General features: G+C 42.7%; 1 protein-coding gene across 1 annotated transcript; it reads right to left on the minus strand.

Moving 5' to 3' along the window:
* Positions 1 to 1,451: 1,451 nt before the first annotated feature.
* On the minus strand, positions 1,452 to 11,628 carry LOC138971697 (protein NipSnap homolog 3A-like). Its single transcript, XM_070344480.1, has 6 exons — positions 11,457 to 11,628; positions 9,045 to 9,285; positions 6,883 to 7,050; positions 6,500 to 6,607; positions 6,133 to 6,198; positions 1,452 to 2,844 (listed from the first exon to the last, which is right to left on the minus strand). Exons 1-6 carry the CDS (start codon positions 11,556 to 11,558, stop codon positions 2,783 to 2,785), a joined length of 747 nt encoding a protein of 248 aa, XP_070200581.1. The 5' UTR covers positions 11,559 to 11,628; the 3' UTR covers positions 1,452 to 2,782.
* Positions 11,629 to 13,527: the final 1,899 nt, after the last annotated feature.

The raw sequence follows: 13,527 nt of genomic DNA on the forward strand, positions 1-13,527 counted from the left end.
TTTTGCAGTTGCGTTGCACATTGACTGAAGTAAACGTGTTCCAAATTTCCGTACGATATGTTAATTCGTTCTTTTGCTGTGATTGCGTGTGTGAACCTCCTTAACTTTTTTCCGCTAGTATATATGTTTTTGGAATCAGGAACCCACAAGGAATAAGATGAAATTGTTTTTAAATCGATTTCGGAAATTTTATTTTAATAATAATTTTTATATTTTTTAATTTTCAGAGCTTGTTTTTAATCCGAATATAACATATTTATATGTTTTTGGAATCAGAAAATGATGAAGAATAAGATAAACGTAAATTTGGATCGTTTTAAAAACAATTTGGTTTTTTTACAATTTTCAGATTTTTAATGACCAAAGTCATTAATTAATTTTTAAGCCACCAAGCTGAAATGCAATACCGAAGTCCGGCCTTCGTCGAAGATTGCTGGGCCAAAATTTCAATCAATGTGATTGAAAAATGAGGGTGTGACAGTGCCGCCTCAACTTTTACAAAAAACCGGATATGACGTCATCAAAGGTATTTATCAAAAAAACGAAAAAAACGTCCGGGGATATCATTCCCAGGAACTCTCATGTCAAATGTCATAAAGATCGGTCCAGTAGTTTGGTCTGAATCGCTCTACACACACACACACACATACACCACAACCCTCGTATCAATTCCCCCCTCTACGTTAAAACATTTAGTCAAAACTTGACTAAATGTAAAAAGAGAAAAAAAGCAGTGTTGGCCCCGAGTTTCTAGCATCAACAAAAATAAAAGCAAAATCTCATAGTAAGTGTGTACGTGTCCCCTAAAATGTCCTCCGTCAACTGTGTACAAAGCAAAAATGCATTGTGTTTGATATCATGCCTGTGACACGTAATTGAAATGGGTGTACAGCAGTACCTGCAATGTGTGGACCCTCCCATAAGAGGACACCTCCCTTTAAAGGACACCTTCTCTTGTCCCTTTTTATATTATCTCTACCAAAGTATACCCGTCATGAAAGGCCACCTGCAATGAAGGGACACTTTTAGCTGGTCCCAAGGGTGTCCTCTTATCACAGGTACCACTGTACTATCTTTTGCGGTTGAGTCAAGTTATGTGGCAAGTGTCCTGAGTATAAGGTCCACTTTGACTCCGGCCACCATGGATCTTTTTAGTCAAGTTTTGACAAAATGTTTTCAGACAGAATGAATCGAGACGATGGTAGTGGTGTGTGTGTGTGTGTGTGTGTGTGGTGGGGGGGGTAAGTGTGCATGCATGCGTGTGTGTGTAGAGCGATTCCCAGAAAACTGCAGGCCCGATCTTCATGAAACTTTCTATGAACATCGTGGTTGTTTAGCTGGCTGACCACACTACTCAGTACTGTCACTCTTCACCGTCCATGTTTTCACTGGTTTCACAATCTCTTCCAAAAATTTACCTCTTACGAACAAACTCACACAAGTCATGAAAATAATTAATCTATATTTTTATTCTTCTTTTCTAGTTCAATGGAAGCATGAAGATTATATCAAATGAACCATCACACCAACAAAACAGCGCATATCTTTGAGATTTCTTTCCTCTCACTCATAAGCACGAGGCAACAACAAACTTATATGCTTATAAGCATATGCTTATAAGCTTATGTTTATATGTATTTCCAAGCTAGCACTTACTGATATAAACATGTGATGTTTTAACAAGAAGAGCAAACGCTCGATCGAGTCACTTTCGCAGTTCTGAATATTATATGAGGCATCAGATGGACAGGAAGAAATTGCTATTCACAACACAATGCATACCTGAAGCATACCTGTGACCTTGAAAAAGGTCAAAGGTCACCAAAGCAGACGTCAAAGTGTAGAGGTCACTGGGAGTCACGTTCACATAAAATTTGAGCCCGGTCACTTTTATAGTTTCCGAGAAAAGCCCAACGTTAAGTTGTGTGTTGCCGAACAGAAAAGGCTAGTTATCTCCCTTGTTTTTCTGATAACGTTCGTAAAAGGCTACAGATGTAAATACTTTGATGTAAAGAATAATCCTACAAAGTTTCAATCACATCCGATGAACTTTGTCAAAGATATAAAATGTCTAATTTTTCCTTTGACGCTGACCTGTGACCTTGAAAAAGGTCAAAGGTCAACGAAACCATCGTTAAAGTGTAGAGGTCATTGGAGGTCACGACTAAACAAAATATGAGCCCGATCGCTTTGATAGTTTCCGAGAAAAGTCCAACGTTAAGGTGGTGTCTACGGACGGCCGGCCGGCCGGCTGGACGGCCGGCCGGCCGGCCGGACAGACTAACACTGACCGATTACATAGAGTCACTTTTTCTCAAGTGACTCAAAAATGATTATGCCAATCATCACCATTGGCCTGCCTAGTACCCATTGTTTTTCACCTGTGGCGTGGTCAGCCAGCCTACAAGCACCTGTTGCCAGAGTTGTCTCCACACCGGTCAGTGAGAGCTACCTGGCAAGCTGCAAGCCCAACGTGTGATCCCCCAATAGCAGCAGTTGCGTGGAGATGGCTTTCCCGCTAGGTGAGAGATAGGTGAGAATCCAGCAGTGTGGATCAGGCAGAGGGTGAAGTCAAGGGTCAGTTCCACGGGGATCTTTACTTGACCAGTGACAGGTGAGAGATAGGTGAGTATCCAGCAGTGTGGATCAGGCAAAGGGTCAGGTTTGGGGTTAGTTCCACGGACAGCCTTTACTTGACCAGTAACAGGTGAGCGAATGATGCTAGGCCAGCAATGTGGATCATGTGTGGAGCCAGGTGTAGGGACAGTTCCACGAGCAGCCGTTACTTGAGCTCCGACCAGTGACAGGGAACCAAGAAGCGGGAGTATCCCTTCAGGCCTTGGGCTGTAACACACACAATAACACATCTCTAATTGGGGACTCCCTCTCTCTGTGTGTGTGTGTGTGTGTGTGTGTGTGTGTGTGTGTGTGTGTGTGTGTGTGTGTGTGTGTGTGTGTGTGTGTGTGTGTGTGTGTGTGTGTGTGTGCATGTGTGTGTGCATGTGTGTGTGCATGCGTGTGTGTGTGCGTGCATGTGTGCCTATGTGCATGCGAGTCTGTGCGTGTGTGTTTATATATATAATGTGTGTGTTTCTGTGTTAGCATAATAGAGAAAGAGACAATGACAAGTAAGAGACTTTATCTGCGCAGAATTCTTGCATTCTTTCTCTTCAGAATCAAAGTCTATATGCCAGAGTGTTCCACTTCCTGCATCCAACAATAAATAGCATTGCCTCTGCAACTTATTTGGCTAATGGTATTGTTTCGAGTGCTGGTTTGTTTACTTGTAGCCAAAATGACATCGCTATGCCTCCACTACTCAGACACCCTGAATGTGAGTACAAAATAACCCCACAAGGTTTGAACTTTAACACATACAAGCTAGGGCGCCGATGTAGATGTTTGGTATGGGATCCTCGAAGGCATCAAAATAGAGAAACCCTTGATGTGACACTGTAACATCAGGCATGGGAATTGAAAATAGTACAGTAAAACCTGAGTCTAGCGGACCCTTGTTGTAACGGCCACCTGCTACATACGGACAGTTTATCATGGAACGAACATGATTTCAACAATAACTAACCTTTAACGGACGGACACCTGCCACTTACGGACGCGGACACGATTTTTCGGACCGTAGGAAGTGTAAACACTGTCACAAACGGACACTACGTACATGAAAACGCAACTTCGAAAAGACGAAAACAATACATGGCGGCTCTTGCTCCTCGAACTATCGCGAGACGAAAAAAAAATTAAATCTCGCGCACGATAGAATCCGCGGCGACTTCCTTAGGAGTCGGGAAGACGCAAATCCTGTGTATCGTCAAGGATAATGACCCAAAACGCGACTTACGACCGAGCTTTTTGGGATGATTTACAACTTTTGCGCATATTTCGAGCAGACGAAAACACAACATGGCGGCTCTCGCTCCTCCAACTATCGCGAGAAGAAATAACAAGAAGGGCAAAGCCCATACGACTCACATGCTTGACCTTCTGCTTTACACATTTTTCCTACCAAAATACATGTGACCTTGACCCAAGGTCAAGGTCATCCAAGGTCATGCAACACAAAGCTGTTAATTCAAGACATAGGAAGTACAATGGTGCTTATTGGCTCTTTCTACCATGAGATATGGTCACTTTTAGTGGTTCACTACCTTATTTTGGTCACATTTCATAAGGGTCAAAGTGACCTTGACCTTGATCATATGTGACCAAATGTGTCTCATGATGAAAGCATAACATGTGCCCCACATAATTTTTAAGTTTGAAACAGTTATCTTCCATAGTTCAGGGTCAAGGTCACTTCAAAATATGTATACAATCCAACTTTGAAGAGCTCCTGTGACCTTGACCTTGAAGCAAGGTAAACCAAACTGGTATCAAAAGATGGGGCTTACTTTGCCCTATATATCATATATAGGTGAGGTATTCAATCTCAAAAACTTCAGAGAAAATGTGAAAAATGTGAAAAATAGCTGTTTTTTAGACAACATTTATGGCCCCTGCGACCTTGACCTTGAAGCAAGGTCAAGATGCTATGTATGTTTTTTGGGGCCTTGTCATCATACACCATCTTGCCAAATTTGGTACTGATAGACTGAATAGTGTCCAAGAAATATTCAACGTTAAAGTTTTCCGGACGGCCGGCCGGCCGGCCGGACGGACGGACGACTCGGGTGAGTACATAGACTCACTTTTGCTTCGCATGTGAGTCAAAAATGAAATCTCGCGCGCGCGAGATCCTGATACATCCGGTTTTTTTCTGCACACTATCTTGTCACGACGACTGTCTTGTTGACAAACGAAGATTCGCGAAAGAAAAAGAAAAGCGCCGACTCTTGAGTAGAGAGCTAATAAAGTAATCGCTAATCGAGCGAAGTGGCAATCCGCGGCGACTTCCTTGGGAGTCCGGAATACGAAAATCCTGTGTGTCAGTGTTATCTAGATGGTGAGAAGGATAGCGAAGCGAAAGTACGCAAAGAGAGGAGCCTGTACGAAGACCTCAACGATCGTGGTCAAGTTTAGCGATGCAAGGCGACGAATCATTCATATGAGCGGAAAGATGATTCGGGAGAAAAGTCGTTATGCTTTCTATCGAGTTAGGACATTCGGATTTTACTGGTTGCGCCACAATGTCAAATTAATGTGCTTCACTCAGCGGGGAGCGAGTATTACGCCATGAGTAAATTTTCTTTGAAATTTGAGTTCAAGTTGTTCTGCTGTAATGTGTTTGTGTGTGTGTGTGTGTGTGTGTGTGTGAGTGTGTGTTTTGATATGACAGTAATTAACTGCAACTGTGTGTTTGTGTGTAAACATGACAGTAGATACACGGCAACCAAATTCATGACCGCCCGGGCCAAAAACTCAAACCCCCCTTTTAAGACCCCCCCTTTTTACGACCTAATTTTCAAGGTTTTTCCAAAGTCGTAAACAGGGGGTTCTACTGTATGTATTCAATAGCTCAATTCTCTCTCTCTCTCTCTCTTTTCAGTGCTCTTTGTAAAATATTGCCCCGGCCCCTCCACCTGTGAAGAAAGGACACCTGTCTAATAGGGACACCATTACCATACCCTAAGGGTGTCCTTTAGAGACAGGTTTTACTGTAACAAAAAAAGGCTGAACATTTGTTAGTAAGCTCAAAGTCGACAGTGCGAAGCGCCTAGCCTTACTAGGGGGTCCCGGGGGCATGCCCCCCCCCGTAAAAAATGTTCTCCAAAGAACCCAAATTGTGCAATTTGGTGTCATCTGAGCTCCAAGTTTGCCATTAAATTCAGTTTTCAGAACCATTTTTGCCTCCCCCATTTATTTTTTTGGCGGACACTAGCTTTTTTGGCGGAAAAAAAATTGGCGGACAATTCCCATGCCATGCCTGAACATACAACACACAGGGCCTACACTAGCCTTTCTTCCCACCCGTATGCAGGCTTTGTCATTTCGGTTGCTCAAAATCTTCTATCATTTGCTTGCCAGCAGATGTTGACGCCAAAGACCATTCATGGATTGAAAAAAACAAGCCATGGCGTATATGGTATCAGTCTTGATTAGTTCATAATCAGGCGAGTCAAATATTTGGGATGTGTTTCTGCATACATAATACAGTTAATATGGAAAAAATGTACTTACATTTGCGTCTTGCCAATGCTTTCTCATAGGCAAGGTCTGCGTTTGTATACCGCAAAAGGATAAACTCTGAAAAAATTCACAAACATGCATAACTGTTAATCCAGGTGAGCCCAAACGTCTGTGAAAATAATCTGCTATTAGGAGCATAAATGGGGTTTTCAAGCCACATCTTTTACACCCCCCCCCCCCCCCACACACCCCCCCCCCCCCCCCCCCCACTTGTGTATAACGTTTTTTGACCAATGTTTATCTGACCCTGAAAATGCTTGATTAATTTTCTGAAGGCCTAAATACAGCCCACGAGTTTGTGTTTGATGTCTGGATGGTCTAGATGCAACAACAAACGAGGATCATGGCTCCATCATACCTGCTGGTGTTGGTCCATAGACAGTGAAGAATTGTCCAACCACACTTTCTCCTGCTACACTCGGCACCAGGGGAGTGTAGGGTTCACATCTCTGCAGTTCGTACAGCCCTGGTGACACAAGGAACACATCAGTACACCTGTCATTAGCCTGGCAGACAACTCTGCTGTTTATACACTCCTGAAGACACAAGTAACAAGACAGTGTATAGCTGTGCTTTTCCTTACAGACAACTCTGTAACAGTAGTTATACACTCCTGAAGACACAAGTCACAAGTCATGTTCCTGGCAGACAACTCTGTCCTTTATATAACTATATTCCTGGTGACACAAGTCCCAAAGTGTAACACACCTCAGAGGCATGATCTAAGTCAGTGTAACTCACCCTGACTGGCAGGATCAAAGTTAGTGTTGACCACGGAGCCTGATGTTGGGGACAGGAGATAGCACTTCAGCGTCAGGGACTTCTTGAAGAAGGCCGGCCAGAACTCTTTGGTCCATGCGGGGTCAGCCGCAATCTTCAGCCTGCGAGCCATGCGGTCGCCCAGACCGTCTGTCAACAAATATCACCACAGTATGGTCAAGGTTCTAGGTGTCACACTAACTGCCAATAAACATCCCCACAGTATGGTCACAGTTCTAGGTGTCAGACTATCTGCCAATAAACATCCCCACAACATTGGTCACAGTTCTAGGTGTCCTGAGACTATCTGCCAATAAACATCCCCACAACATTGGTCACAGTTCTAGGTGTCAGACTATCTGCCAATAAACATCCCCACAGTATGGTCACAGTTCTAGGTGTCTGACTATCTGCCAATAAACATCCCCACAACATTGGTCACAGTCCTGGTGTCAGACTATCTGCCAATAAACATCCCCACAGTATGGTCACAGTTCTAGGTGTCTGACTGTCTGCCAATAACCATCCCCACAGTATGGTCACAGTTCTAGGTGTCTGACTGTCTGCAAATAAACATCCCCATGGTATGGTCACAGTTCTAGGTGTCTGACTGTCTGCAAATAAACATCCCCACAGTATGGTCACAGTTCTAGGTGTGACTGTCTGCAAATAAACTTCCCCATAGTATGGTCACAGTTCTAGGTGTCTGACTGTCTGCCAATAACCATCCCCACAGTATGGTCACAGTTCTAGGTGTCAGATTGTCTGCCAATAAACATCCCCACAGTATGGTCACAGTCCTGGTGTCACACTGTCTGCCAATAAACATCCCCACAGTATGGTCACAGTTCTAGGTGTCAGACTGTCTGCCAATAACCATCCCCACAACATTGGTCACAGTTCTAGGTGTCTGACTGTCTGCCAATAACCATCCCCACAGTATGGTCACAGTTCTAGGTGTCAGATTGTCTGCCAATAACCATCCCCACAGTATGGTCACAGTCCTGGTGTCACACTGTCTGCCAAAAACCATCCCCACAGAATGGTCACAGTTCTAGGTGTCAGACTATCTGCCAATAAACATCCCCACAGTATGGTCACAGTCCTGGTGTCACACTATCTGCCAATAAACATCCCCACAGTATGGTCACAGTTCTAGGTGTCAGATTGTCTGCCAATAACCATCCCCACAGTATGGTCACAGTCCTGGTGTCACACTGTCTGCCAAAAACCATCCCCACAGAATGGTCACAGTTCTAGGTGTCAGACTATCTGCCAATAAACATCCCCACAACATTGGTCACAATTCTAGGTGTCAGACTAGCTGCCAATAAACATCCCCAGACCATTGGTCACAGTCCTGGTGTCAGACTGTCTGCCAACAAACATTCCCAAAGTATTGGTCACACTTCTTGGGTGTCTGCAAATAAACATCCTCACATGATTGGATCAGTGCAAAAACAGTCGTCATGTCTTCCACACAGAACTCAAACTGTTCCGCATTCTTACTGTTTGGAAATATTTGGTGAACAGCTCTGAAGCACTGCAACTGAAATTCATTACAAACTGAGGATCTTACGGGCGGCTACTATTCACCAGGGCTCTTTAAGGCAGTTTGTTTGTTCGTTCATGGGCTGAAACTCCGACGGCTTTTACATGTATGACCGTTTTTACCCCGCCATTTAGGCAGCCATACGCCGCTTTCGGAGGAAGCATGCTAGGTATTTTTGTGTTTCTATAACCCACCGAACTCTGACATGGATTACAGGATCTTTTTCGTGCGCACTTGGTCTTGTGCTTGCGTGTACACACGGGGGTGTTCGGACACCAAGGAGAGTCTGCACACAAAGTTGACTCTGAGAAATAAATCTCTCGCCGAACGTGGGGACGAACTCACGCTGACAGCGGCCAACTGGATACAAATCCAGCGCGCTACCGACTGAGCTACATCCCCGCCCCCTCTCTCTAAGTGTAAGGCAGTGAACTGTACAAAGAGAAAAATCGTATCAGTAAAAAGACAAAAACAGTATGTATTCAAAGAAAGAAACTAGCATCCACACAAACGAAAGAAAGCTTATACTGTATATATTTGTATATATAAAAAAAAAAAGAAAATCAGCGTGTGGAGGTGGTAGGGGGCTCACCATACTCCCAGAGGTGCACGGTCTCACAGATGCCGCCGATCTCTGTCATCCAGGAGCCCACGGGCTTGGAGTGGGCAGTGCGCACGGGCCAGTACTTGGCCATCAGGTCAAGGGAGTCACGGTAGTGCTCAGGCTTCATCTGGTAGATACGCAGTTCGTACACCTTGTTTTTCCCTCCGCCACTGACGCCACCACTGCCTCTGCTGCTGTCACCAGGTGGCGGCGGTGGTGCACTCAGGTGCTGCACAAAAAGTAACACACCACGTGAGACAGTGATCTCCGACATGTTGTTAATGTTATGATATTAAAAAAAAATAAATAACGAAAACTATACTTTCTTGTGTCGAATGCCCTTATACTTGATGAATGTTTGCCTTATGAAATGTTTTTGTTTATTTCTGGTGTTATGTTTGGCATATTCAAACATTGTTAAAATAAGTCATACAGGATCCCCAACCCCCTAAAAATCTGAAGATGTCGGAAACATTGCTTGAAAAAATTGGTAAAAGAATTCAAATCTCAACCAAATTTTTAAAAAGTACAACACCTATCATTTAGAAAACTCAAAAGTGAAATACCAAAGTAAAATTGGTCAATGCTAGTCAAGGTAGCATGGACCAAGGTTAGGGTGCATAACTCAGTTGTCTAACCTAAGAAAAACATGAAGCGTTTCAGTATGGTGAAACTCTGTCTCTGTTAGTGTACTATTAGTTGTCAGGTCGCCTTGAAAGCCAATGGCGTTGAACAAGTAAGGGTTAAGCTTGGCCCGTCAAACATAAATGAGTGTGTGTTTGCTGTTTATTGGGATAAAACATCACACTCACAGCAAAGAATTGACAAATGTACAAAACTGAGAAATAGAAAAGGGGGATCGTCATTTTTCTATCAAATACAAAATATTGCCGGAAAATATTATTTGCAATTTTAGACACGGCTATCATCTATACAGATAATGAAGTCCCAACCCGCTTCACAGGAGGTTTACAGAATGCACAAGATAAGCTTTTCACCAAAGTCATAAAAAGCCAATGAAACAAACTTTGTATGGCCTTCAACACCATTAATATGACGCATATAGGTCTCTTACGTGGCTATAATTAGCACATTTAAACCATACATTCTCTTCAATGTTTTATTCTAGGCTACTGCAGTTGTTAGCGATTGTTTACAACTGCCATCTGTCAAGTCTGCACTAGTCGTATTGCTTACCCAGGCTTTGAAAAAAACGCAGCAATTTTCTAAATCTTAGAGTTAGAAGGAATCTGGCGTTATTGTAGGAATTTGGTTACGAACTACAAAGCAGATGTAAAGGGGAACAACTCCACATGGGGCTTTACCCATCCAGTTAAAATAAGTTATACCCCTTGATCACAATGTTATTGTCCGCTTTCAGACTGCAAACAGCCAGCGGCAGGTATATGACCGTTAATATTTGAATGACGACACTCGAGATAAGTATTCAACGCCCCAAACACATCAGGTTAACTAGTAAAGATCACAAATGTCCCCTCTTTCCCGGCCTATAGGCCTACATAAAGTATATTATTCCAACTTCGTACTTTCGACGTATCAAAACTTCCCTTTAGAGCCATAAAAAGGCTTTGGAAAATAATGGGTCTAAATTCTTTGAAAAATGCTCGCTATATCCACTAATTCACTTATTCAGGGAGAGCAGCTCTGTTCTCTGTTTCAAACAAAGTGTTCAAACAAATCGATGTTTGTAATGAATGTAAACGCCTAAAACTGCTGGTTTACGGGATGTGCCTTTAAGTTTCATGTTTACAAATAAGGAAACTCAAAAATAAAATGTAAAAGAAAACTTTGGTCCATGCTAGTCAAGGTCAAAAAGTGCGGAGTTAGGCCTAAAAAAAAAATAGGTGTGGTTACGGTAACCCGACCTACCCTATTTTTAGGGGCCGATCCTATAACTTTTTATTACATTTGTCACAAAAAAAAAAAAAAAACAAAAAAACGAGTGCAAAAAACGCAATGAAAGCGAAAGCGCCCGTGTCGCACACTTATTTCCCTGTCAAGTAGGTTTAATTTGTACACATTAGAAAAAAAAGTTTTAAAAAAAAAAGTGATTGCCTACCTACCTACCCTATTTTTTTTGGCTATGTTACCGTAACCACACCTATTTTTTTTTTGGCCTTATAACACCTGTCGAACATCCTTTTTTAAATTTATTACTATACTGTACGCTAATATTCGATCAAGACTAACACTCTACATTGGAAAAATCATTCAGGCTTGAGGTTGATGCGTGCCTATGAAGAATGACGAAGACAACAACAACACAAAATCACGACACACACTGTACGTTCGTCGTACAAGTACAACTACAACTTGTAGTACAAGGACAGCGCTTTTCGACCCACTTCCATGTAAACTACCTGTCGGTCGTGTACTCACCCGCACGGTGTTTCTGGCAACAGCGTTGCGACAAACTATGCCAGCAAAAGTGCCAGTAAATTTTGTCGTCAGCATGATGGTGTGCGTTGATAGTGATAGCATCAGCGGCGGAGTCAGTCGAACTGGTCAGTGCGGAGTCGTTGGACAGGGGTTGCTACTCTCAGTTCTTCAATGTTCCTCTAAATACAAAAATATACCCAAACAGTACTATTAAGGCGCGAGCGTGCGTGTGTGCTTGTATACATATATATGCATAATAATGTGTGCGTGTGGGGGTGGGTATGGAGGGGGTGTTACATCTGAGGGGAAAGTAAATAGTCCCTTTTGTTTTAAGAAAATGTGGTATAAGTGCATACCTCAGAGTTTGACTGATTTTGTGTCAGAGCGATAACCGTGCATTACAATGCCAATCAGTAATTATGAGCGCTTTGTAACAAGACTTCGGAAAATAACACCTCTCAGATGATTTAGAATGCACGTGTGGAGTATGCCCGGAAGATGCTGAACATTTCTTGTTACACTGTTCAGAATTTAAAGAACATACCATTTTATTCAATAATCTGCCAACGCACGTTCTGGACTGCAAAACGTGACACTCTTGTTTAGAAATACTGACTAAACTACATTTTTGAACACAAAAATAATTTCTGTTGTACAAGATTATGTTATGTTAACTGATCGCTTTCGGTTGAAATTATATTAACTTGTCTACAGTGACTGCAATTGATGTAGCAATGCACACTCTCTCTCTCTCTCTCTCTCTCTCTCTCTCTCTCTCTCTCTCTCTCTCTCTCTCTCTCTCTCTCTCTCTCTCTCTCTCTCTCTCTCTCTCTCTCTCTCTCTCTCATTTTTATTTATATAAAATAATAATGGAATATTATGAAAGTTAAGTGTTGAAGTTATCACTTGTTTGCCATGGAATGTGTATTGCGTATCATTTTTAGAACGAGTGTCCATAAGCAGTCTGCTAGTTAAGGTTCTTTATGTTATTATTGTCTGAAACGTGTGACAACGAAAAATGAATAAAACACGCTTAAACCAAGCATGTCTGCATTTATGTTAATGATATCAACATGACAATATAACTGTGCTTATATTCACAATGTTCACCACAAATTGTCCAGTGAAATTACACGTTCCTTTCTTTGAAGATCAATGATAAGATTGTGTAAGAAAGAGTTATGTTTGATCATAGCAGGGCCGGACCCAGGGGGATGTTCCAGGGGTTCCGGAACCCCACCCCTGGAAAAAGCATGTACCTTGCTTTGACTTTTACTAGTTTTAGCACCAAAACAATGCTGCTCTTAACCCTCAAAACAAGGCCCAGAATGCACCAGATTGCACAGATTTTAACCGTTTTTCAACAATTTAGTTCGCAGGCGCGCGCTTGTGGCTTCGCCACTTCGCTGATTTGCCCCCCCCCCCCCCCCCCCAAAAAAAAAAAGGAGGAACCCCCCCCTTACAACTCATTTGGTCCGGCCTTGTCATAGTAATGACTGTTATTAATATCGATATTTAAAAAATGTTTAAATTGGGAATGTGACCACACCAGCCACCCCCACCCCCTTTCTCTCTCTCTTCCCTCTCACTGACTCTCTCACGCTTTCTCTCTCTCTCAGTCACACTTCTACCTTTCTTTCACTGTTCACTGAGTCTATGTATAATGTTCTGAGTCTATGTATAATGTTCCCTGTATGCCCTATCTACATGTGTGTTATTTAACTGTGCTTACTGTGTGTCAGTGGACGTGATGCTATGTCTGTTCGTTTGTCTTGAAATTGTGAGGTTTTTTTTTCTGTTGGTCATGTACATTAAATGGTTTACAGAACGATTTAAATCCTCCGGCCACGAAAAAAGCAGTTCCAACATTATGGTACACGCTAAAACGCTAAACGTGAGTTACCTCAGTGCGTCTGGCTTTCACTTACACACGCGTACGAGTGCGTAGCGAGTGAGTGGTGTTAGACTGAACCACGGGTCTGGCGTGTGTTGTTAAAGCCCCAGTCTGCCTCAAATGGTTTACAGAACGATTTAAATCCTCTCACGAAAAAAGCAGTTCTAACCTTATGGA

The sequence above is a fragment of the Littorina saxatilis genome, linkage group LG1, assembly GCF_037325665.1.
Source record: "Littorina saxatilis isolate snail1 linkage group LG1, US_GU_Lsax_2.0, whole genome shotgun sequence".
In the NCBI taxonomy this organism is placed as follows: Eukaryota; Metazoa; Mollusca; class Gastropoda; order Littorinimorpha; family Littorinidae; genus Littorina; species Littorina saxatilis.